This window comes from Amphiura filiformis, chromosome 13 (genome assembly GCF_039555335.1).
Source record: "Amphiura filiformis chromosome 13, Afil_fr2py, whole genome shotgun sequence".
In the NCBI taxonomy this organism is placed as follows: domain Eukaryota; kingdom Metazoa; phylum Echinodermata; class Ophiuroidea; order Amphilepidida; family Amphiuridae; genus Amphiura; species Amphiura filiformis.
In genome coordinates, this window is record NC_092640.1 from 54077763 (window position 1) to 54103625 (window position 25863).

Consider the following 25863-nt stretch of genomic DNA (forward strand, 5'->3'; position numbering starts at 1 on the left):
GAACAGAATCCTAACATACACAAATGATATGGTTTTGTAACCATTTTGAGCTGTTCCCAGCAAACACAAAAACGTTTTAACCACGTTTTAAATAAGTTATATTTTGGCTTTTGGTTTAGGTGAAAACGTTTTAATAACATTAAAATGTCGGGTTATATAAAGGTCATGAAAACGTTTTAAAACGTTTTGTATGAAAACATACTACAACAATATTTTCAAAATGTTTTCAAAATGCTAACTGTAAACTATTTTTGCAATCATTTTTACCAAATATTTTGTCAACACTTAAATAACATTATGTTAAAACATTTGCACCCAGCAAACACAGAAACGTTCTTAAAATGTTGTTTTCAAAACGATTTAATAACATTTAAATGTCGGGTTATATAAAGGTAATGAAAACGTTTTTAAAACGTTATTGCAAATATTTTGGACAAACATTTTTCGCAAAATATTTTTTCAGCCCCAAAATAACATTCTGTTTAGAATGTTTTGTATCAAGTTTTCAAAAATATTTTTGGAATGTTATTAATACATTTTTATACCCTTTATATAACCCGACATTTAAACGTTTTCTGTAAAACATTTTGTGTTTGCTGGGCAGTAGATTATCAAAAATGTGTTTTAATGTTATGAAAACGTTTTATACTCTTACTATACCCTTTATATAAGCCGACATTTAAACGTTTTCTGACAACCTTTTATAGCCTTTTGCTAATGATGTCGAAAACGTTTTGTGTTTGCTGGGTTAGTACGTACCACACAGCCTCAGCAATACATGATATATCTTTGTGTCACGTCAGAAATTGCCATGATAGTAGGGCGAATCCACTAGTTCTTCAACAGTCAGGCATGGCTATTTTGTTCCGCCGTGTTTAATAGTTTCGAGATAGGGGCCGAGCACTCAGCCTAAATATAACACACCACCTGTACCTATATGCACACTACCTGTACGATAGAATGATACGTTTCTCATATGGAAAGGTTTCTATACAAAACGACTCTCTATTAAACCATCATGCGCACAGTTTCCACCTCGATACACCTGAGCACACATTTTCGTCCAGAGCTTCCAAGCAGAGAACAACAAGCAGTGAATGTCTCCACCACAGTCTTTGATTACACTACACGGTTGAATTGAGTGCATAGCAATGTACGAGCTGTGGAGCTTCTAGCTGAAAAATGGGCCTCTTTAATTGGTTTGTGTCGAAGCCTCAAGTGTTCCCTTCATCCAATCAGATTTTCTTTACATCAAACGAAAGTTACCACTTCCCCCTAAAAACACGTTTCGTCACTAGGTCAACAGATAAGGCAATAGCAGGGCGAATGTGGAAAATCTGTTGAAAACTACCTATCCAAGCACATTTTTTGACCAAAATGTAGTCGAAACCTTAAGTGTTCCTTACAATATTTTTCAAATTTTATGTCATTAAATTAAAAAAAAACACACATATATTGTCCATATACTAGCGTCACTAGAATGAGCAATGATCAATTCTCTTTAAATTGCAAAGCTTGTGCAAAAGTTACTATTTTCGCCTGTTTTGTCATACGGTTGTAAATTCAATGTACTATGTCTTGAAAAAAAAGCACTTTTAAGTTACAAATTGATATGTTTCCACTACGAATACGCATATATGCCAATCATCAGCTGCCTCATTTTTATGATCTGCAAATGTGACATGTCATGTCAAAAGGAGACACTTTTGGGAAGGTTATTAATTTTGATGTTTTTACATATCTGAAATAATGATATTTTGCTCCACAACGCCGTATTCCCCAATGAAATCGGACAATCCTAAGCAAAGATATTAAGTTCGTAAGTTATGGTATTATAAAATTGGAAATTGAGATATCGGCCTTTAAAAATATTATTGATAATGTTGAGAACAGGAATTACCTTGAAAAATACAAGATGCCAGTTATATTCCGGTCTGAAACTATCAGACAATATTTTAAACATTAATACCATCACAAATTTGCAACAAACCCAAATTGTGAAAAAATCATCCCGGGCAGAGTTTTAGTCTATTTCTCCATTTACGATCCTGCCCAAAAGTGTCTCCTTTTGACATGACACGTCACAAATGTTCATTACTCTCTTTAACGTTACCATCTTAAGAAAAAAAATTGTTGTTTTTTGTTCAGTTTTTGTTTTCAAAGCGTAGACTGGAAGTTCATAAATTTAGCTTATTTTTTAACTATAGCAGCTACTCTGAGCAACCGGCGCCGCGGCGGGCATTTATAGACCGGTTCGTTTATTGCCTGAACAAAATACTACTTACCTGGTGTGGATGATGTGTACCACAAGTTTTGTTATTCAACTGCTGTTCCACCCAAATATCCAGTATTAGGTGTTTTTTAGGAGTTGCTCAAAATTGAGCTATGCAGCCTGCTGTTCACTGCACTTTAGTACTGAAAAGTTTTGGCAACACTGCAGATGATCGATCTGCATGAGACATCTCATATGAAGTGTGTATGCTAAATTTATGAGTGCAGTCTTGTTTGACATGGTGGTTTGTAAGGGATACTGCTTTAATGTACATTTTATTAGATATATGTGCAAGATGATCTTTTGTTGAAAATTGGATACTTCTGGATAGCATCGTGGGATTGTCACCGTCATATGCATCCCTTTGCTATTCTCAGGTTTCTGTGCACAAATCATCACCATTGACTACATGTAATATACACATATCTTGAACTTTCTAAAACCAGTAGGCATGTACTGTTGCATTGATTTAAACAACCAAAATGAGTCACTGTTCAAATGAATCTGACTGTTTATTGAATACAACCACGTGGGATCATAGCAGTACCATTACTGCTATTTGGTATGGTATTGTTGGTGTCATCGGTATACCAGGGAACATCTTAATACTAATGACTCTTTACACCTCAACCATGTGGGATCATAGCAGTACCATTACTGCTATTTGGTATGGTATTGTTGGCGTCATTGGTATACCAGGGAACATCTTAATACTAATGACTCTTTACACCTCAACCATGTGGGATCATAGCAGTACCATTACTGCTATTTGGTATGGTATTGTTGGCGTCATTGGTATACCAGGGAACATCTTAATACTAATGACTCTTTACACCTCAACCATGTGGGATCATAGCAGTACCATTACTGCTATTTGGTATGGTATTGTTGGCGTCATTGGTATACCAGGGAACATCTTAATACTATTGACTCTTTACACCTCCACAGCTAAGATGAAGAAAACCCAGATTGTCATATTTTGGCTGGCAGTAGCGGATCTCTTTGGTTGTATCCAGTTGCCTCATCGATACATAGTAATGCAACAACGCAGCTACATGAGTAAACCTATGTCCACCATGTGTTGTGCGTTTGCTAAAGCGATTTGTCTATTCGCCATGAACTGGGAATTATTCCTACTTGTTTTGGCAGCTTTTGAAAGGTATCAATCGGTGAAAACCTTTGATCGCAAGGAGCTCGTTGGCAGACGGAGAGTATTTAGATTAGTTGGTTTGTGCACTTTTGCCGCTGTTATTTTGCCTCTCACTCGTGCTGCAATTGGGCTAATACAAGTGGATGGTGATGTAGGCCTAATAGATTGCATTTCCAATGATTATTCCACAAAATTGACACCGGAAAAGATAATAGTTACTATTATTCCAGTCACAGTGTTTACTGTTATCTTGTTAATTCTGTATGTTAAAATCGCAGTTATAGAGAATATCACCCGATCAATCTTCCGGGCAAGATCAGGATCCAAATCGGTCTCCAAAGAATCAGAGCTCACAAGGGAAGCAGAGTGAGGATCAAACTGTATCAAATGATCATATTCTAGGAATTAGTGGTACAATGAAAGAACGAACTAACTCCAAACAGAGATGGATGTGTACCGATTCAGTACAGCTAGAATTCACAGATCTTAACGATGTCGCAAACTTTGAAACTGATAGAAAGCATAGTTGTCTCAGTGACATACAATCATCCAGTTCAATTTGTCGTGGTGAAGGGTACATTGATAACTGGCATCAAATTCCAGGTGTAGTTTCATATGATGCTGATAACAGTGGTGTCATTTATGAACCCCGTTGTGAAGGCACACGTATTGCGCCACGTCCAATATCACCTTCGTGTCCCCCAACTGATGGTGATAGGGCCACTCCAAAAATTTCTGAATTGATTATAGAACCTCAGAAACAACCAAAATACTGCCTAATTGGCAAAGTTACATCAATGCTGTTCATAGCCAGCGTAATATGTGTAATCACATTTGGAATGCTTTTTTTATCAAGATTTCTTCCTGGTCAAAAGTATTTCTCATTTTTTTCGGATCTTTTTATCATCAATTATGCAGTAAATCCGTTTGTGTACAGCATTGTCAATGAAGGATTTAGGAAAGATTGTGGTGCATTTCTGCAAAAGTTAACATCATACTGTAGAAACTAAGAATAATATATGATCTTAGGGACGTACTATTCAGTAGTGTACCGTGGCCGCCCCTACGCGGGGGAGCGCAGAAAAGGTACATTTGCCGACCCCTTCATCAACAGCCCGAAAAGGTTGACCATATTTTTTTTTTTTTAATTTGAAAAAAATTTAGATCAAAACAAAATAAAGATTATAGGCGTTAGGGACCTAAGACATGTAAGAGCACAAGGTTTATGTATAGTTCAAGTTTCTTTAACATTTTTTCATACGCCATTTTTCTGTAATGCCGCTCCTTCTTTTACCCCTGGGGTCTCGCGTCCCCAAAGCCACCACTAAAAAAAACTCGCATCCCATTGAATATCAAGGGGGGGGCTTTAGGTAATTTGGTGCCGTTTCATTTTTATCACCTCAGTGAAGCATTGTTTTCAACAGTTTGGCGAAGCAATTTCTTTTTAATCATAAAGTTTCGTCTATTTTCAACAATTTCTTTTCAGATTTTGTGAAACGAAATTTGTTTAATAAGTTCACATGGTTAATTTTTTGAAAACTTTTCGAAGGAGATCCACGTTTTGGGATTATTTTCTTCAAAATATAGACTTTTTGTGTAAGGATTTCTTACAAAAAAACATACCAACATCCATCCCCACGTATGGCTTCCATCCGTGTGGTATACGGAGCAGGATTTACCTTTTTGGGGCCATGAGCCGGGCCAAAATTCGGAGTCCCGCAAACTCGCCGTGAGGGCATGTGTACGCAAGTAGCCAAGTTTTGATTTACAAATAGGTGGCCTATACTATAAGATCAACAGTGGAGAAAAATGTCACAAATTGCTTCCCCTCTCCCGCTATTTGCCCTGTAAAACTTGCTTGCCCCCTGACAGATAAATTGCACAGCCCCCTTAAATGCCCCCCCCCTCTTTGCCTGCCAGAAATTGTACCCCACCCTGTAATCAATTTATATGGACCAATGTCAGCTAACAGGTTGAAGACTAAGATCAAGAATCTGACATTTGTTGTAGTTCATACACGTGTAATTAGGGGGTGGAATTAGCACCAACTTTTTTTCTGCACCTCTTAAAATATGTAGCTGACCTATCTTAACATAAAAATCAACTTGATTTTGAAATCAAATAATTCTAACCCCCTGAACATTTGAAATTAAGGTTGCCGAATTCGGAAGACTTGCACTGTACAAAGGTATAGGGAATTTGTGACCTTCGGGATAACATTGTTCAAATACAATTTATTACCACAAATGTGGTAATTTAAGAGTATATAATTGTTTGGCAGACATATTGTATGATTTGCATATATATATTCAGTCAGGGGGCACATACCCCAGTATGTATACATTCACACAGATATCTCAGTTCATTGAGCTATTAAAAGTACTCACAAGTAAAATCACAAATGCTTGCTTCAGCCTTTGATGTAATATTGCTCAGATAAACCTTCAAGTGGTTGGCATAGGTGATTAATGGCAGGTTCTTGTAATCCTTTTTCAGTCTAAAATGTCACTACCTATTGGTATTGAGACAGAGCTATAGGTGCTGGTCTACGGGGGGGGCACTCCAACTTTGGAGGTGACGCGTATGTAGGGCTGTTAAGACCCCCTTTTTCAACACCGCTGTCACCCAAAGACTCCATATTTTTTATGGGCACATGCTCTGTCACCCAAGACCCCATATTTCCTTTCTATCTGTCACCAAAAGACCCTTAAATTTGAACAGCAACACATCATCTGTCACTGATTTTGTTACTTCTTTGGAAATAACAAGCCATTTGAAGCCATTTAGAACTTTAAAAAATCAATGTTCGCGGTTTCTTTTGGCCCTCACCTAACGACCCCATTTAAAAAAGGTCATATTTTCACCCAACGCCTCCCTAATTTAGATCGAAATGGTCTGTCTCTCACCCAATGACCCCATATTTTGTAAATTTTACTCTCACCGAATCCCAAAAAACACACTCTCACCCAACGACCCCATAGTTTTGATATTTTGCTCTCACCGAATACCACTTGGTGCGAAAGTGCCAGCCATCAGAGATACGGTGAAGGAGACTTCACTATCTATGATACATTTCATATTGAAGTGCCCCCGGGGCACTATCTCATCTGCATCATTGTGAAAGGCCCACCTAGATCTTTCAGTTTCTGAAGATCCTTATTTCTTCTTCTATCCACCCTAACACTTGCGATTTGACAGTTACAGTTAGACCTTCCTTGGTAAGCGCTTCCTGTTTCAGATTCCAGTCATAAATAAGGATCTTCAGAAACTGAAAGATCTAGGTGGGCCTTTCACAACTGCAGATGAGGTAGACCAGAACCTAGATAGTGAAATAGAAGAAGAGGAAAAGGTGTCAAGACTTTATTTTGAAGTTTTGTAGACTGAAAAGGATTACAAGAACCTGCCCTTAATCACCTATGCCAACAACTTGAAGGTTTATCTGAACAATATAATTGAAGAGCTTTGTTTCAAAACCCCTTACATCCACTTGACACGGCCGTTCGCCGCCTATGCGTGATGTCTACTTTTATCTAGTTTTGACTTAAGGAGTCTTATTTGGTTTAAGTGGTGTTGGGCGATACAAAGAGTTATAATTTAAAACTACCGATACCAATTAGCACACAAAGTAATAGCGGTACTGTTGACTCAAAATTCCCATACCGCCCAACCCTACATAGTTACCGAATGTAATCGGTCGCCGATAATGGCGACGAAATGTCCTTTCGAAGTTGAAAATAGCCCATTTTGATCAATAGAATAGACCCACAAAAACACTCCCAATTATATTTTATTATTTTTTTCAAGTAAACCAGAAGCTTTAGATAAAAATGCTATCCAAGAGTTACCGTTCACACTCCTTAGATGCTTGATAATAGACAACTTATGTCCGTACACCATCACTAAATTCACTGCACAAAATGCGAATCATACCGTATTTTAGTCAGAATATTGGAACATAAAAACAGTTAATAATCATCCTCGCTTTATTAACAAGTAAAACAGATGCTAATGATAATAATTTGTGCGAGCATAACAGTGTCACAGTCCATATACTTTGCAGAAATGATATGACATGTACTGATAATACACGCACTATAATAGCCACTATACGTACTGTACTACAGTACACAGTACATGTACATGTAAACTGTACATAGAAACCCAGAAGTATAACATGTAGTGTGTGTGCGCCGACTGAAATCATTGTGAGTTGCGATTTTGTTGTCAAACCCTTACGAAACATTAATATAGTTCGTGTGAGATACGTAACGATACGCTATGACTTTTCGCTTGTTTTTACCAATCTCGATAAATTCTCCATTTTTATATTTTGTCCTTCCGTAGTTCTTTACGATGCCGAAATAGTGTATTGGTATGTTCTGATATCATCGTCGCACTCTTCCGAAGAACCAATTTGGTCCGATTTACAAATGTAACGCTACGTGATGAGTTTTAGCTTGTTTCTACCAGCTACGTAACTAAATGCTCTACGGGCCAAAATTTCCGATAACATTCTACATTACATATTTTATGTACCGGGTTCCGTAGCAATTTACGGGTTCCGTAGCAATTTACGGGTTCCGTAGCAATTTACGGGTTCCGTAGCAATTTACGGGTTCCGTAGTGAAATAGTGTATCGGTATGTTCCGATATCATCGTCGCACTCTTTCGAAGGACCAATTTGGTCCGTGTTACAAATGTAACGCTACGCGATGAGTTTTAGATTGTTTCAACCAGCTACGTAACTAAATGCTCTACACGGGCCAAAATTCCCAATAAAATTCTACATTGTCTAATGTCTTGTTCTGTACTGGGTTCCGTAGTACTTTACGATGCTGAAATAACATACCGGTATGTTCCGATTTCAACATTAAGCTCCTACGAAAGACCAATTATGTACGCAACAATACACGATAAGTTTTAAGCGCGCTTCAGACTCCGTATTGTACGTACAATATTGTATGTACAATACTTTTCGTGACGTCAAAAAGTATTACACGTGCAATAAATAGTATGTACCGGGAAAATATATATTTTGCTACAATCATAGGTTGCTTAATTGATACGGAGTTGCCAAATTTCTAAGAGTTCTAAATTTAGTGAGTGCACGGAATGATGAACATCTTTTAATGTCTTCTTGATTCAACCATGGTAGGTATCATAATACCTACCATGATTCAACTGTACTTGAATTATTATATAATCAATGGGCACCTTTTTAAAGTTAATAATACGTCGTATTAATACTAATATTAATAATATTAAAATTGTAATAATAATATAAATGGCACATTCAGATCTTATTTATTTATTTATAGATTTATCTATTTAGGCCTATTTATTTATTTAGTTATTTTTTAATTTATTTAGGGGCCTATTTATTTATTTATTTATTTATTTATTTATTTATTTATTTATTTATTTATGTATTTATTTATTTATTGATTGATTGATTGATTGATTGATTGATAACTGATTGATTAATTGATTTAGAGATTCGTTTATACTGATATTTAGTCATATATTGATTTAGAAAGTTTTAAAAGTATTATTTAGGCCTTTGTATTTATTCTGGTTCTGATTTTATTGATACTGATATTTTTGTTAATTTTTAAAGTTTTGGCATAGCATTCGTTACATTATAACACGCTGTGTTATGAATTTGCAACACCTTTTTACATATTGATATCGTTGAGGCATGTTATGATAGGCCTACTTATGATCATCACAATACATCCATAAACGTGTTAATGCAGTAACCGTAGCGTTAGGGGCACGGAAGCCCCCCATTGATCTGAAATATTAGAAAATCCCATAGGAAAACTGCCGAAAACGGCTTGTGCCCCTCCCCCCCTCATCAGAACCGGATGCAACGCCTTCTATACTTTTTCATTCATTAATTATAGGCGTATTAATAGTAATGCGTTGAGTTTTTAAAAAGTAATATCCGCCTTTTTTTCTTTCTTTTTGAAATGACATACGGTACTTGTTACAAAAAACAAATCAGCATGGAAAACATTTTTTTTTTCAGAGGCAGATATTTGGCCTATTCAGTGTCATCAAGCTACAAAATAGACGATCTTTTAAAATCATTTTTAAATATTTTTTTATTTATTTTTCAACCTTATTGTTTGTATTTGTAATGTTCACACAATCTGAACATGTGCTTGTAGGACAACGATTTTGAATTAAACATGTTAATTGTGATATTTTAATTCCCTAGAACACCACAGTTAAGCGTCCAAAATTGTAAGTGGGTTTTCTTTTATTTTTAACCTCATTATTTCGCTAAAATTACTCGAAAACCCTCCTAAGAGTTGTTGTTACTAATAAACATTTCATAATTTTGGGCAAAGGATAGCCAAATAGTTGACCGAAATCGTATATTTGCACCAATTTTGACTGAAATCGTATATTAACATTACCGCCCCTTAGGGCGAGTTTCCCGACAGGAGTCTTATTAAGCCGTAGTCTTAAGGTGGCCTTGAGGCTACTAAGCCTAGCCCGCTCTCGAAGCCCGAGTCTTAACTCTAGCCGGATTTCTTCAACGCAAATTCAACCTAGTCTTAGTGGCCTGGCAGGCTTAACGCTTGACAACCTCGTCCCTTTCAACCAGCGACTTAATTGTATAGGCTGTTGGAGGTATAGATGTACATAAGCTGTGGTCCTCACGGTTTTCCGTACTAACAAGGTTGCCGTCTCATTATCGCAATGTTCCTGGCGCAAAGACTAGCCTGGACCCGCGGTCTTGTGCTTGGGCTTAAATACCGTACACAAATTGATGCAAGAATATTGTGTCTGTTTTTGTGTCTTTTATGTATTATTTTATTTCCACTTGACCTTTTATGAGTCCAACTTGTATGAATGATAGGCCTACGTCTATATGCTTTATACTCGTGGTTTTTTCTTTGCATCCCAAAAAGGGTAAAACTGTTAAGCCTAATGGAAAGGAGCTGTGATTCCCCTAAAAGGAAAGCAATCAACGTGCTATCTACTGCTGATATCAGTAGTCTTCTCAGATCTCACATGAAGTTACTGTTGGTACAATATTTATAATTATTTAAGTAGATATAGCAATATTATATGCATCTTATCCGTAAATTCAGTTTTAATACTGCATGCATTATTGTTTCGTGTCAAATATTTACTATATCTTTACCAATTTTGTCGTTCTTCTATTGTATTAAATTGATGTCCAACCTGGTATAATATAGGCACTCCAAAATAATATTGTAATAGGCCTACTTATGAAAAGTACGAGTATCAAACAAGGCTTGGATAGGGACAGGTGGTAATATATAGGTCTTCATGATGATGATGATGATGATGATGATGGTGATGATGATGATGATGATGATGATGATGATGATGATGATGATGATGATGATGATTATGATCATGATGATCATGATGATCATGATGATGATGAAAGATTTAAAAACAAATTATATTCGTTGCTAAAAATATCATCATTCATTTGGGGGTGGGGTGGGGGAAAGCGGGGGGAAAACATAATAAATGAGGGGCAGGCATCGTTCATGCTGTTTGGGTTTGTAAGGGGTGGAGTGGGTCTGAGGAGTTATGGGATCTGCTTGGAATGTGTCCCAGGAACACGTTGGCGTAGATTTCTTTTTGACATGGGGGAAAAAGAAAGAAAAAAAATGGTACAAATGCCATATTTAAGCTATTAAAGCTGGTGACATATAGGCCAATGGTACAAAAGTGGGATAAATGCAATTTATTTAACCTTAAAAATTGAGTTTTTAAGGTTTAAATGACCAAATATGAGGTTAATTAATAACTCTCAGAAGTAAGCCTAATTTACCAAGAGCTCCCCTGCTCCACCCCCTAGTTACGCGACTGCTTACTCATGTTAATTGAAAGACCGTCAAAATATGAAAGATACACTTTGCGTTACAATTTAAATAATTTGTAAATTGAAAAAGACCAAGGCTTACGACCTAAGACCTGCTCTGAGGCAGGGCCAAGAAAAGCCGCTGTAAGCCTGGTCTAACAGGCTTGCGTAGACTACGGCTACAGAAGACTGATTTCGAGAAATGCAAATTTTACTAAAGCCTGGGGCTAATCCTACAAGCCTGGCCCACGGGCTAACGAAGCCTCGAGGCTATGGTAGCCGTGCTTCGGGAAATACGTTTTCAGTTAAGCCTGGTCTTACGACCTCTTAAGCCTTGAGGCTAGACAAGCCAATTGCTAAGCCACCCGTCGAGAAATTCGCCCTTAGTGGCTTTATTGCAAGCCAAAGTGTGAAACGAGATTACTTGAAATATATATTTCAGTGTTGAAAGAGTTTCAACCCTACGAATATATTTCTGAAATATGTCTCTCTGATTGGTTGATGGTCAAGAGGATTACGGCATCCTCAAAGCCTCTTGCTGTAATTCTCTAATCGATATCTATTATAGGACCGATCTTCTGAAATCCATACAACCGTGTCAAATGAAATAGTCTCGAATCATAATTTGTGCACGATACAACGTTGATACGTCAGATTTCGGAATTTTATTAAAAATAGGCATAAATCACATTGAACAGGTTGACAAAAGTAGATAAAATAACTATGGGTCGAATTTACATTAATCAGTGTCCTGGGGCCAGGATAGCATTTAGGACTCCTTCGAATTCTAAAACAATACTTCGCCAAATGTCCTTGCTTTCATTTTCTCATTTAATTTGTTTTAATTTTAATTAATTTCTTTATCCACTGGCTCTCTGGTAAATCCGGTATTGCCAAATATTTCTTGTCCATTACCCGTGTTAATCTATTTATTAATTAAAATGAACCATCTATTAAATTCCTATAATACAATGTATAGGCCTAGTGTATTTGATAACAAATTTGTTTTTATTTTTGATTGGAATTTGGGTTCCATTACACGATTTCATAATAAGATATGTTTGGGCATGGCGGAATTAGTATATGATTAAAAATAGACATACTCTTAGGCCCCCTTTTTAATGTTTGTAGGCCTACATTATTGATATCAATATTTATGTACAAAATGCAAAAGAATGTATATATATTTGATTGTTTTGTAAACATTAAATTTGATGTTTACTCATAATTATGTCTGGAAAGTCAGGGAAAAACTAAGGAGTATCGGTATTTAGTTTCCTGGGAAAGTGGATCAGATGAGCAGTGAGTAAAAACATTTGCCCTAAATCTTTATTTGATTTTTATTGTTTTATGAATTTATTAGGGCTACTGGTAAAGTGCAGAAAAAAACCTCCAAACGCAATCTAGGATTTTTTCATCAGCAGCAGTAGAAATTTTCTGGTGACCTCGCTTGGATTTAGCAAACAATGAACCGTCAGGGTTATAGCGCGTTATTTAATCTGATTCAACTCGTCGTGGCACGTATATTTATTGCACGTGTAATACTTTTTGACGTCACGAAAAGTATTGTACATACAATATTGTACGTACAATACGGAGTCTGAAGCTAGCCTTTAGTCTATTTTAACCAGCTACGTAACTTATTTTTACGGAGCCTAAAATCTGGAGTAAATTGTACATTTTGCTGTGTCGTACTTCTTTACGATGTTAAATCGGCTAAAATAGCGTACCGGTATGTTCAGATTCACCGTCACAGTTTATGTTTTGGTGAAAAAAAGACCGAATTTTTCCACCTGTCTACATTCGGGCCACTGACCGGGTCTTCAAGAATCGGACTTTCACTTTGGAATAGATTCAATTAAACTTACATTAATTGCTTTAGCTTAGAGACAAAATTATTGTTAAATTGAAAGTATTGGACACTTTAACTATTACATAACCATGATCTAATGGGATTTTAAGGAAGCTAAAAACTTAACTTTCAGTAAGCTTAAAAACTTAACTTTCAGTAAGCTTAAAGCGTAATATGTATTACGTGTCCATATCTTCAACGTACTCATCAGTAACGGTGGGCATTCGCTGTGAAGGCGTCTGACACGCCACAAACGTATATACGAGACTAATAGTTTACCCCCTCAGTTTTCGTTGTTTTCGATAAAAGTAGACGTTAAAAACGGCCGTGTTGAGCAATTTTGAGAACACGTCACAATATCATCAAAAAAATCACTGATATAAGGAGGTTTTCCACAAAAGCAGTTTTTGGCAGGATGCTCATCCTACCCAAGCATCCCGCCAAAAACTGCTTTTGTTGCAAACCCCCATATATCAGTACTTTTTTTGATGATTTTTTAATGTTTTCTCAAAATTGCTCAAGTGGATGTAAGGGGTTTTGAAACAAAGTTCTTCAATTATGTTACATCAAAGGCTGAAGCAAGCATTGGTGATTTTAATGCTGATGTTGACGATCTACTTACCAAGTAGGTTAGTTACAATATAAAACAGAGAAACTTTGACTTTAGTGAATACTTAGCTCAATGAACTGAGATGTGTGAATGAATACATGAAGGGGCATGTTGACTGAATATTAAATGCAAAATATCATAAAATATATGTTTTTATGTATGCCAAACAATTATAGACTCTTAAATTACCACATTTGTGGAAATAAGTTGTATTTGAACAATGTTATCCCGAAGGTCAAAAATTCCCTATACTTTTAGTGCAAGTCTTCCGAATTCGGTAACCTTAATTTCAAATCTTCAGGGGTATGTACAGGGGGTTAGCTTTATTGATTTGATTTTTTTCTTTTTGATAATTTATTATCTAGGGTCTGTACATATTTTAAGCACTGGAGAAAAATAATACCTGTTATTTTGTAAAATAATTCCACCCCCTAGTGTAATAGAATAATCTAGCTTTCTCCGCCCCTAACTTCGGGCTAATACGAGGGGGTGGCACTTAATTCACAGTTTTTGTTTTAGCAACGCAAACCTATGGCGAATTTTATTGGCTTGCTCTCAACAAAGTGAGGCAAGGTATCGATCGGTAATGAATAATTCACACCAACACTTTCTGGGCCCATGTGATTGAAGTCACCACATAAAGGTACCTTGAGTTTAGCGAATCGTACCTATTGAAGAGAGTAAAACATACTCGATCGCGGTCAAAACGGGCGGAAGTGAAGGTCAACTGCTATGATCCCATCATTCAGCAGTGATAGTTTTTCAAGAAAGTCTTCTAATTGACAAGGGAATGTCTTTTGCTAAAGTAGAGTCGAAATTAGAGTAATGTATGACAGGTATAACATACGAAATTTAAGTGAGTATTTGAAGTCTGTTGGTGTTTGCATTCAAAGAGAATATTAATCTTCACTAATCTGATATAAAGGTATTTGGCTCCTGGCATGAATTATTGATTTTTATAAGTAGGTAAAGAAAATCACATAATATTGACTAAGGTGTTGAGTAAAGCAGCAATGAACCAAAAAGGTTGCAGTGGCGTAGACTGCTTTGCATTCCCTTTTGGTAAACAATTCATACCATTCCATATATAAAACACAATCCCCAGTGACCGCTCTGCTCATTTTTTCATGGATAGCTAGCTGTTGGATTAGAACAGGATTGATAGATTTTCCATGGTCAGAGGGTTTAAATTAAAATGAGACTACTAAAGCAGACTAAGAGTGACGTGGCTGGGCCTCCAAGAAAGCACGTGGGCAGCCTGATGATTTTAAGTTGGCGGTTGGTTTACATGCACTCCTCCCTACACCATACACAAATTCACACAGCCCCATTTCCCTCATATGCAATTTAAAGAGAAGAGGAAATTTAGGACAATGGGCATCGAACCCATGCTGCAACTAGCCGGTATCGTAGCTACAGTATACTAGCCCAGCGCGCTAATCCGTTCGGCCACCATCTTGAATTTTAAACATATATAGGCAACTCCAACATATCGGGTTTAGAATTAACAATATCATGATAGACAAGACAGAAAACGTACCATATTTTTGAATTTTATCTATTTAAAAACGTTAATGTGTATTATAGCGCTAAATTGTTATTAAATCTCGTGTCTACATGTTATGCTTATTTATATTGCGCAATACACGTGTTTGTATTTCCCGCAAGTTTACCGGAAGTTGCATTACGAGCTGCATCCGAACTCCATTTTGAAGCTGACAGAAGTAGGTGTTTTTGATAAGGCAATGGACTGTTCCAGTTTGCATCAAAAATCCGCATAGAACCCCTTGATTTATTATCGAAATTAAAAGATCAGGTTACCATGACATCGAAACGATAATCTTTTGTAGGATTCTTTGTAACGTTACATAAAATTTTACCGTCTTTTTCAGTCTTAAAACTCGAAACGTTAATGCTGAATGCTTCATATCATAACACAGCAAACCCAAAACATTTTCGACATCATTCGCACAAGGTTAGAAAAGGTTGCCAGAAAACGTTTAAATGTCGGGTTATATAAAGGGTATAAAAAGGGTATAAAACGTTTTTATAACATTCGAAACCGTTTGTGATAACTTACTGCAAATATTCTAACATAATGTTATTTAAGGGTTGACAAAATCCAAAATATGTGTCTTGAGTGAGGGATGTGAGGAGTGAGAGGAGATGTTTGTGTCTGTGTGATGTATTTTTGTTTTGTCTTTGTTTTGTTTTTGTTTTTTTCTGTTCAAAAACATAACAAAAAAACCTCTACTATAATACCTCAGTCATTGTTATGTATTTACAATCTTTTTAATACATTTATATGAAGCTATATATTGAATACTGATTAATGATTTTGCATTGAAGGGGTCTGGTGGATAAGTCATTATTTGTAACATGTTTTCTCCCACAACCAGACCCAAGTACAGGCCAATAAAAATGAGGGAAAAATCCAAAATATAACCTGTGTCTCATTCTCATTTTGTCTTTAATAACCGGCTTTCGGCTTTATCATCAGCACGCTATATTAACACATGTATCAAATTTTAAAATCGCAAATTTCAAAAATGAAAATTATTTGATATCAGAAGGACATTCCTCGTATTCAGATAAATTTGATATGTCTGGTGTACTCTCAGCTCTCACAAAAAATACTGTCTAAACGTTGCTATCCGAGCCCTTAAGAGTAATATCTTAGCCTAATTCTGAATGCTTAGACTTGTGTTGAGTCTTTGAATATTGTGACTGCAATTGTAAGAAAATTACATATTTTGGTCCAAATTAGAATTTTACTGTTATTGCCAGTTAGTTCCGAAAGGATTAGGATTGGGTTATGTTTCATTTGACAACACAGGGTAATATTTATGCCTATTTGTTTATCGCAAAATATTAGTGACGTATGTTCCTGGAATCAGTATTAGGTCATGATGTTACTATGTAGTCATGTACAAGTAGCTAAAACTGTCTACGTGCAAGCACAGCTCCTCTGTCTAGCAAGTGGGATATTCCGGTTGAAATCCATACACCCCCTATAAAACACTTAACCTTAATCTTCCACACAGGGAGTGTAAATTTCAAATGGGGTTACCTGAATGGGTGACTCCATTTGAAATCTACACCCCCTCTGTGGAAGATTCAGGCCATGTTTCCCATAGTGGGTGTATGGATTTTAAATTGAATAGCATAATATTCCCTTTTCTCTGTACGGTACCTGGAGCTTGCATGCTCACACTTGAACCATGTTTCATTGAGCATAGCCCTGGTTCACTCATCGCATCTATTGTCCATGCAGTAATCTTTGGCTTATTAATGCTACCTGTGCCTGTCTACAGATCGGCTCACAGCAAACTAAATTACACCGATATTCTGATTGGTTTTGAATTTCATTATTTGTGATATTGCATCTTGGATTTATAAGTGGATGTTTTATCAATTAATTGGAGTTCGTCATCTGGATTTCTAAAAAATGGCACAATGTTCCGAGATAGGGAACGGAAAGGTAAGGTATTTTTTAATTTGTTTAATTACTAAATTCTAGAAACGTTGGTTTACATATTTAAAATTCCACTACATTCAGACATGCTTCTTTAGAGATAACGCAGTGTGATGCATGGAACATATTACAGGCTGTGTTGTCGTAAGTCAGCCATATGGGTATATATATATATAATTTTTTTAAATTATGGACGCTAAGGCCGGGTCGCGAATTTTTTTTCCGTAGTTAACATTTGAATAGGAGAAACTTATAATACATAATGTATAGTAAGGATTGACCGGGGTTCGAACCAACAACCTATCGATCCATAGTCAGACGCTATACCACTATGCTACGAGTAGTTCTGCCAGAAAGCCGTCTTTCTATCATACTTGTTGATTACGGAATAAAGCGTATATACACGATATACTATATTACTAGTTACTACGTATTAGGCCCTATCTCCGATCAATATTGTACCCTAACCCTAACCCTAAGACCCTAACCCTAACCCTAACCCTAACCCTAACCCTAATAGGCGGGACACCACGTATACAGTTGCTTAAACGGGCTCCCTATTCAAATGTTAACTACGGTAAAATAGTTCGCGGCCGGGTCACAGGGAAGCTGACCTAGCGGTGGTTGCACTCAAATATTGAGACAAAAAAAGCGGACACACAAGCGGAATATTATGGGTTAAGGAGACCCCACGACTTGATGTAAGGGGGTCATTTCTGCCCCATGCATTATTTTTCTCGGGAGGGGGGAAATGCTAAAAACCAAGTTTGTTTTATGGAAATGTGATTATTGGATTTCTTGAGCCTAATTTCCTATAAGGTCACTGAAGATAGCAAAAAGTCAGAATTATTTATAGTATAAACTGCTATCTACTGAAGATAGCACAAAGTCTGGATTAATTGTACTACAAGTTGCTATCTACTGAAGATTTTGTCTCTTCCATAATTAATTGTTAGCTCAAACTGCTATTTATTGAAGACAGTACAATGTCTTAAATATAGTGTAAGCTGCTAGCTATCTACTGAAGATAACACAAAGTCAGGATTAATTGTAGTGCAAGCTGCTATCTACTGAAGACAGCACAAAGTCTGGATTAATTGTAGTAGAAGCTGCTATCTACTGAAGATAGCAAAAAGTCAGAATTATTTATAGTATAAACTGCTATCTACTGAAGATAGCACAAAGTCTGGATTAATTGTACTACAAGTTGCTATCTACTGAAGATTTTGTCTCTTCCATAATTAATTGTTAGCTCAAACTGCTATTTATTGAAGACAGTACAATGTCTTAAATATAATGTAAGCTGCCAGCTATCTACTGAAGATAACACAAAGTCAGGATTAATTGTAGTGCAAGCTGCTATCTACTGAAGACAGCACAAAGTCTGGATTAATTGTAGTAGAAGCTGCTATCTACTGAAGATAGCACAAAGTCTGGATTAATTGTAGTGTAAGCTGCTATCTACTGAAGATAGCACAGAGTGTGGATTAATTGTAGTGTAAGCTGCTATCTACTGAAGATAGCACAAAGTCTGGATTAATTGTAGTGCAAGCTGCTATCTACTGAAGATAGCACAAAGTCAGTATTAATTGTAGTGTAAGCTGCTATCTACTGAAGATAGCACAGAGTGTGGATTAATTGTATTGCAAGCTGCTATCTACTGAAGATAGCACAAAGTCTGGATTAATTGTAGTGCAAGCTGATATCTACTGAAGATAGCACAAAGTCAGGATTAGTTGTAATGTACGTTGCTATCTACTGAAGATAACACGAAGTGTGGATTGATTGTAGTGCAAGCTGCTATCTACTGAAGATAGCACAAAGTCAGCATTTACAATCTACTGAAGCTAGCACAAAGTCTAGATTAATTTCAGCTCAATCTGCTATCTACTGAAGAAGCACATAGTCATGATTAATTGTAATATAAGCTGCTGTCTACTGAAAATAGCACAAAGTCTGAATTAATTGTACTGCAAGTTAGTATCTACTGAAGATAGCACAAAGTTTAGATTAATTGTACTGCAAGCTGCTGTTTACTGAAGATAGCACAAAGTCAGGATTAAATGTAGTGTAAACTGCTATCTACTGAGGATAGCACAAAGTCTGCATTAATTGTAGTGCAAGCTGGTATCTACTGAAGAAAGTAAAAGGTCAGGATTAATTGTAGTGGAAGCTGGTATCTACTAAAGATAGCACAAAGTCTAGATTAATTGTACTGCAAGCTGCTATCTACTGATAATAGCACAAAGTCAGGATTAAATGTAGTGTAAGTTGCTATCTACTGAAGATAGCACAAAGTCTGGATTAATTGTAGCGTAAACTGCAATCTACTGAAGATAGCACAATGTCTGGATTATTATTAGTGTGCAAGCTGCTATCTACTGAAGATAGCACAAAGTCAGGATTAATAATTGTAGTGCAGCTGCTATCTACTGAAGATAGCACAAAGTCAGAATTAAATGTTGTGTAAGCTGCTATCTACTGAAGATAGCACAAAGTCTGGATTAATTGTATTGCAAGCTGCTATCTACTGAAGATAGCACAAATTCTGGATTAATTGTAGTGTAAGCTGCTATCTACTGAAGATAGCACAAAGTCTAGATTAATTGTAGTGCAAGCTGCTATCTACTGAAGATAGCACAAAGTCAGGATTAATTGTAGTGTAAGCTGATATCTACTGAAGTTAGCACAAAGTCAGTATTAATTGTAGTGTAAGCTGCTATCTACTGAAGATAGCACAAAGTCAGTATTAAGTACGAGGACAAACTGAGGGTGTCGCTGTGGAGCAAATCACACATCAAGGCTTTAATTGATCACTTTGTGAGTTAACTCAACAAGAAAAGCCCCAATTGCATTTAGATTCATGCAAGTGGATAATTTGTATCTCTGATTGATTGGAATGTGGTTGCTATAGGGAATTTCAGGCACACTGCATATTTTTTATTCAACATAGAATATTCGGTGCAACATGTCTTTATTATTTAATCATTTTACTTCCAATCATGTTTTAACTTCTAAGTAATAATCTAAAAATTGGTGAGGGTGGGGACGATACACATGTTATTTATTTTACTTGGCCTTCGCATTTTTTCAAAACACAATTAAAGGTGTGTTACCTGATTGAAAATCTCACCCCCCCCCCCACTTTACCTCATCAAAATACTCATATTTTTCTCATAAACATTTTGAAATTTGGCGTTCCAAATCGTTGTATTTCCGAAGAAATCATCAAAAACTGCCGAATTAGTCAAAACTATGGTATATCATAGTTTTGACTAATTCGGCAGTTTTTTGATATCTTGGGAAATACACTGAGTTGGAACTTCTAATTTCAATATTTTTATGAGAAAAATAGAGCCTTTCACTTTAAATCAATATATTACATATTATACGTAAGTTTTAAAGAATTTTTTTTCTCCAAATATATCAGGTTACCTTCCTTTAACATTGTGAATCCGATGAGTGTCAATTCTTTAAGCAATCATAGTAATGGTCAGGCAATAGTACACGTGTACTACCAAGTACTGAAGTCTTATGACACTAAAAAAACATTTGATTAGCACCATGAGAACAGGAGAGAAAATGCTAATCAAGATTGTCAGTGTCTGGTCCTTTAATTTTGCTGTCACATAGCTCTGATGCAAGTAATGGCCTGATTGTTTAACCTATATACATGATATACATGGGGAGAACAACTGGGAGAGTTTTAAGCTTTAGAAATGTGATTTATTATCATGCAACATGATCTTGGTGTGTTCTCAAAAGATGTGTTTTTCCCCCTATATTTCATTATCTGAAATATTAAAATAACCCCATGGGCCATGCTGGCTGAAAATTTGGCATATTCAGTTTGTATGTGTAAAAACTATTAGGCGGTCTATAATATATCATGCATTGTTCCAATCAGAGATATGGTAAGAATATTCGATAGCGGCTGATGAGGAATAAGGGGCTGGGCAATAATTATCTGCCCAGGGGGGGGGGGCAAAAAGAAGGGAGCAAGCAAATTTTATCATGGAAAAGGAGGGGGACAAGCATTTTTGGCAGGTCAAGAGGGAGAGAAATTTTGGTAAGTCAACAGAGGGACAAGGGATTTTTGACACACATTCACTGGGTGCCTTTCAAATAAAAACGCTATAAAGAGCTTAAGAAAACAGTACAGAAAATAAATGTACTAATATGCAAACATTCTCTACACGCTACGCTCGCATTATATATCTAGACCATAGGTTTGCAAATTGGGTTCCAAAAAATTTAGCATGTGCAAAGGGATGGTAATGATTTTTTGACAGGCCGAGAGGTGGAGCAAGCGAGCAAGCAATTTTTGGCAGGCCGAGAGGGGGATGGCAAACATTTTTGGCAGGATATTTTACAAAATTGCCACCCACAGATATATATTACATAGCCACTAAGCTTAAAGCTAGAGACATAAAAGCTCTCTTTTGATTGGTTACTTAGATGATTATATCATATATTTGACCAATCAGGGGAATTGTAATAAAAACAGCTGTGTCCTTAGGGAATTTTGAATCTTGGGAATTGTTGCTTCAATTTTATTACAACTTTTTAGCACTTGGCATATAAATTACAGACTGATAAATGGACAACAATATTAAAATAAAACATTTGAATAAAATAATGTTGCTTAAAAGTTGTTAATTTTTCTTCATTCTGTCATACATACTGTAAAGCATGAAATGTTTGTGCGCCAAAAATTTTTGTTGAAAATAAAATTTCTATTTTCTATAGACATATGTTAATTAAGAAAAAGTATCATATAACATGCCTTTTCAACTCACAAAAAAGCTGTGCTGCAAAAATAGCGTGACTTTATAGTACTGTAAAAGTGGAAATTTTTACGCTTCATTTATTTTTGCGTTTTTGCGTTCCAAGCTGCTACCACAAAAATAACAACGCGCGAATATATTCCTTTTGTGTATTGGCCAATGTAAGGAAACTTAAATTCGCAAATTTAAAAACAAGGAAAATAGTTCAAAATTGGCAAAACGCAAAAAATTAATCGCGCGAAAAAATGGACATTTACATTAATTGAATTTTGCACCCAAAGGGCAATTTATACAGTATTATATTGAGGCTTTTTGAAGTCTGGTATCATTTCTACAATGCATCAGGGTAGACGTTTAATTTCGAGTTGACTAAACCACTGGCAATTTTGGTTGCCATGGTATTATGTACATCATTTAATATTGGAATGTTCTCTGCCATGAGTAAACAGTGTCAATTTACATTGACATGTTGTTATGAAGTCTACATGTAGTTTGTCTGCAACCCAGGTATTCAAGGTTCATTTTGGTAGGGGTGTGCAACTTGAAAGTGGTGTTTTCCATATATCCATTTTTCAAGAAATTTGGGCCCATCGATATACCAAAACTCACAATTTTCAGTCGAATTTAATACAAATGTCTTAGTGTTTACAAATTTTTCCCCAAATTTCGAAACTTTTGGCTACAGTGAGGCAAAATGGGCTATTTTTCGAGAAAAAAAAAAGAAAATTATGACAAATAGGCCCATTCATATACAAAAACTGGCTTAGAAAAAGGGGTGATAAACAGATTAATATACCAAAAGGCCAAAAATGGTACCAATGTTTGTGGAACTTCCTTGTATGGTCATTTGTATTGAGTAACCTCCTGGTCTGCAAACAGGGAAGTGATTTACTCTCACCTCTCTGCTGTAACTAACTTGGGGACTCATCCGCTTCTTTGTTTAGGCATTTCACAATAAATTATTAGGTTACTGTTTTTTTAAAAGGCACGAGGTAACTTATTATTTTCTGTATTTTGAAACGAGTGGTTACAGCCCAATATATACAATACATTTTGGCACTGCGGGTTTAATTTTACAATTATGGTTAATTTTATCATTGATATGCAGGGGTGTTCTAGTAGCAAATTAATGTAATTAATGTCTTCTAGAAATAATGACACTGAACCAGAGATACTAAGGGACGAAGTAGCAAGCGCCATAAAGAAACTCTCGGAAGGAAAGGCACCAGGGTATGACAGCATCACTGCTGAGGAAATAAAAGCAGCAGGCGACATAGGAATTGAAACTTTCCACCAACTCTGCAAGAAGATCTGGGTCACTGAAACCTTCCCAGATGACTGGGGGAGGGCAATAATTACACCAATTTTCAAGAAAAAAGATAAGCTGGATTGCGGCAACTACAGAGGGATCAGCCTTCTCAGTCACGCATGTAAAGTCTTAAACTTCATCATCCAAAGGCGTATCATGAATAAAACAGAGCAAATTCTTTCTGAATCACAAGCAGGATTCAGACCTGGGAGATCAACCATCGACCAGCTCTTCACACTTCGACAGATAATGGAAAAGTACCTTGAGAAGAAGAAAGACCTTTACTGCTGCTACATCGATTTTGAGAAAGCCTTCAACTCTGTGTGGCAAGAAGGGCTTTGGAAGGCCCTCGGCTTCTTCGGCTTCTCCAGCAAAATCATAAGACTCTTGAAGGCCCTATATCAGAAATCAACAAGTGCGGTAAGAGTAAATGGCGATCTAACAGATTGGTTCAAGACATTGGTAGGAGTGCGTCAAGGCTGCGTAATATCTCCACAACTATTTAACATCTTGCTAGAACTAGTAATGCAATACGCCCTTCACGAAAGCAACAAAGGGGTTACTGTCCATGGCCAGATCATCACCAACCTACGATTTGCTGATGACATTGCACTTATTGCGGAGAAGGAAGAAGACCTCCAAACACTTGTCAATCTTGTTCACGACAGCAGTTCAATATTCGGATTAAAAATCAACATAGCCAAAACTGAAGTCCAGGTCATTAGCAGAGTACCAAAGCAAATCAACATCAATATAGATGAAAAACAACTTGTCCAGGTTGAAAAGTTCACCTACCTGGGAGGAACAATCAGCCAACAGGGATCCTGCACAGATGACATAAAACTCAGAATAGGGAAAGCAACAGGGGCCGTTCAGAAACTTCAAAACATATAGAATTCCAAGGACATCCAAACACATACCAAGACAGAGCTTTACAAAGTCCTTGTCCTCTCAATATTGCTCTACGGAGCCGAGACCTGGACACTGAAGAAAGTCGATGAGGACAGGCTACTCGTCTTTGAGATGATGTGTTTACGAAAGATACTGGGTGTCACAAGACTGGACAAAATCCGTAACACAATAATCAGGAAGCGCCTAGGTATCGAGCAATCTGTTGTTGATAGGGTAACCCAAAAAAGACTCTGCTACTTTGGTCACATCCAAAGAATGACACCATCACGTTACCCGAAACTTCTGATCGATGCTCACATCCATGGGGACAGACCCAGAGGTAGACCACCAAAACGATGGCTATATTGCATCAAGGCTGACTGCACCAAATTAAACCTGAAGTCTGTGGTGGAGGCTAGTCACCAATCCATAAACAGACAGAAATGGAGGACCATCAGAACAGATGCCACCACTCAACCCCATGTTGGAGTGAACGGCATAGGTCAAGGTAGGTCAAAGAAAGTAAGAAAGTAGCATGGCCTTTAAAATCGCCCACATAGGGAGTGTGAATTACAAATAAGGGTTACTTGAACGGGTGAATTCATTTGAAACTAACACCCCTGTGCGAAAGATTAAAATCCTTCCATAGAGGGAGTGTGAATTGCAACCGGAATAGCCCAGTTATAAAACTGGCATCCATTAGCCACATTTCTGTGGTTTCTTCGAAGACTAAATTTCATTTTCATTGTCTTTTGTCTCTTTTTCGGAACAGAAGATGGAGGAGTCCGAAGTAGTAGTTGACCCACAGAGAAACACAAACAGAGGACCACAAAATCAAGATGACATTGATGGTAAGATATTGGAGTGAGGGGGACGAGGGAAGGGAATGAGGAATTGTATACACATATCGAATGTTTTAAGTACGAGGTAAGAATATTGTCATGAGGTGAAATATGGACTGTTCCATTCAACGAAGCTTCAATTCTTTCCATTGAACGATAAAAGATATTTGTTTTATATAACTCATAATATATAAATTCCTATTCTTCCACTTAAAGGGGCATTTCGTGATCCACAGCCTCATCCCCCCACTTTTCTCAAAAAAAGTTGAGATTTTTATATCACTGGAAACCTCTGGCTACATAATGTTTATGTACAAAATATTTATTGCAGATTAATTCGTTTTGCAAAGATATCGTGAAATTTGAATTTCGTTCTGGTGCACCAGAACGAAATTACAACGCATTGTCTATGGAGCAGTGTAATACACATAATCATGCATAACTCGCAAACGCAAAATCGGAAACAACTGAAATGTTGGGAATAGGCTTTTTTCGTGGATATGTACTGAAAAATGTCATAAAAAGAGGATGCTAGGATCACGAAACACTTCTTTAATTGATAAATTACCAGGAAATCAAAATATTTTTTTTTTCAAACCTATAATTGCCGAGTCGAGTCACCGTGCGCGATATACGGTTGCGTATGTCAGCGTTGCCATGGTAGCGGCGGGTAAGTGCAATGGAAAATGAGTTATATAAAGTTGGGTATTTAATTCCAGGTCAATCTCCATGCATGTTGGTGTCATAATTGCCTGTCCATATAGGAGAGAAAAAACAAACTAAAAACACACATAATTCTCACATAATCAAAGTAGGGATG

General features: G+C 36.6%; 1 protein-coding gene and 1 long non-coding RNA gene across 2 annotated transcripts in view; one reads left to right on the forward strand and one right to left on the reverse strand.

The window, feature by feature from the left end:
* Positions 1 to 25863, reverse strand: part of LOC140167333 (uncharacterized) — a 525284-nt gene that overhangs the window by 17737 nt on the left and 481684 nt on the right. The window lies entirely within an intron of this gene.
* LOC140168527 (electroneutral sodium bicarbonate exchanger 1-like) overlaps positions 16984 to 25863 on the forward strand; it is a 55048-nt gene continuing 46168 nt past the window's right edge. Inside the window, 2 exon segments of the mRNA XM_072191927.1 lie at positions 16984 to 17220; positions 24974 to 25052. Of these exon segments, the coding sequence (XP_072048028.1) occupies positions 25041 to 25052 (12 nt within the window). The 5' untranslated portion in view covers positions 16984 to 17220; positions 24974 to 25040.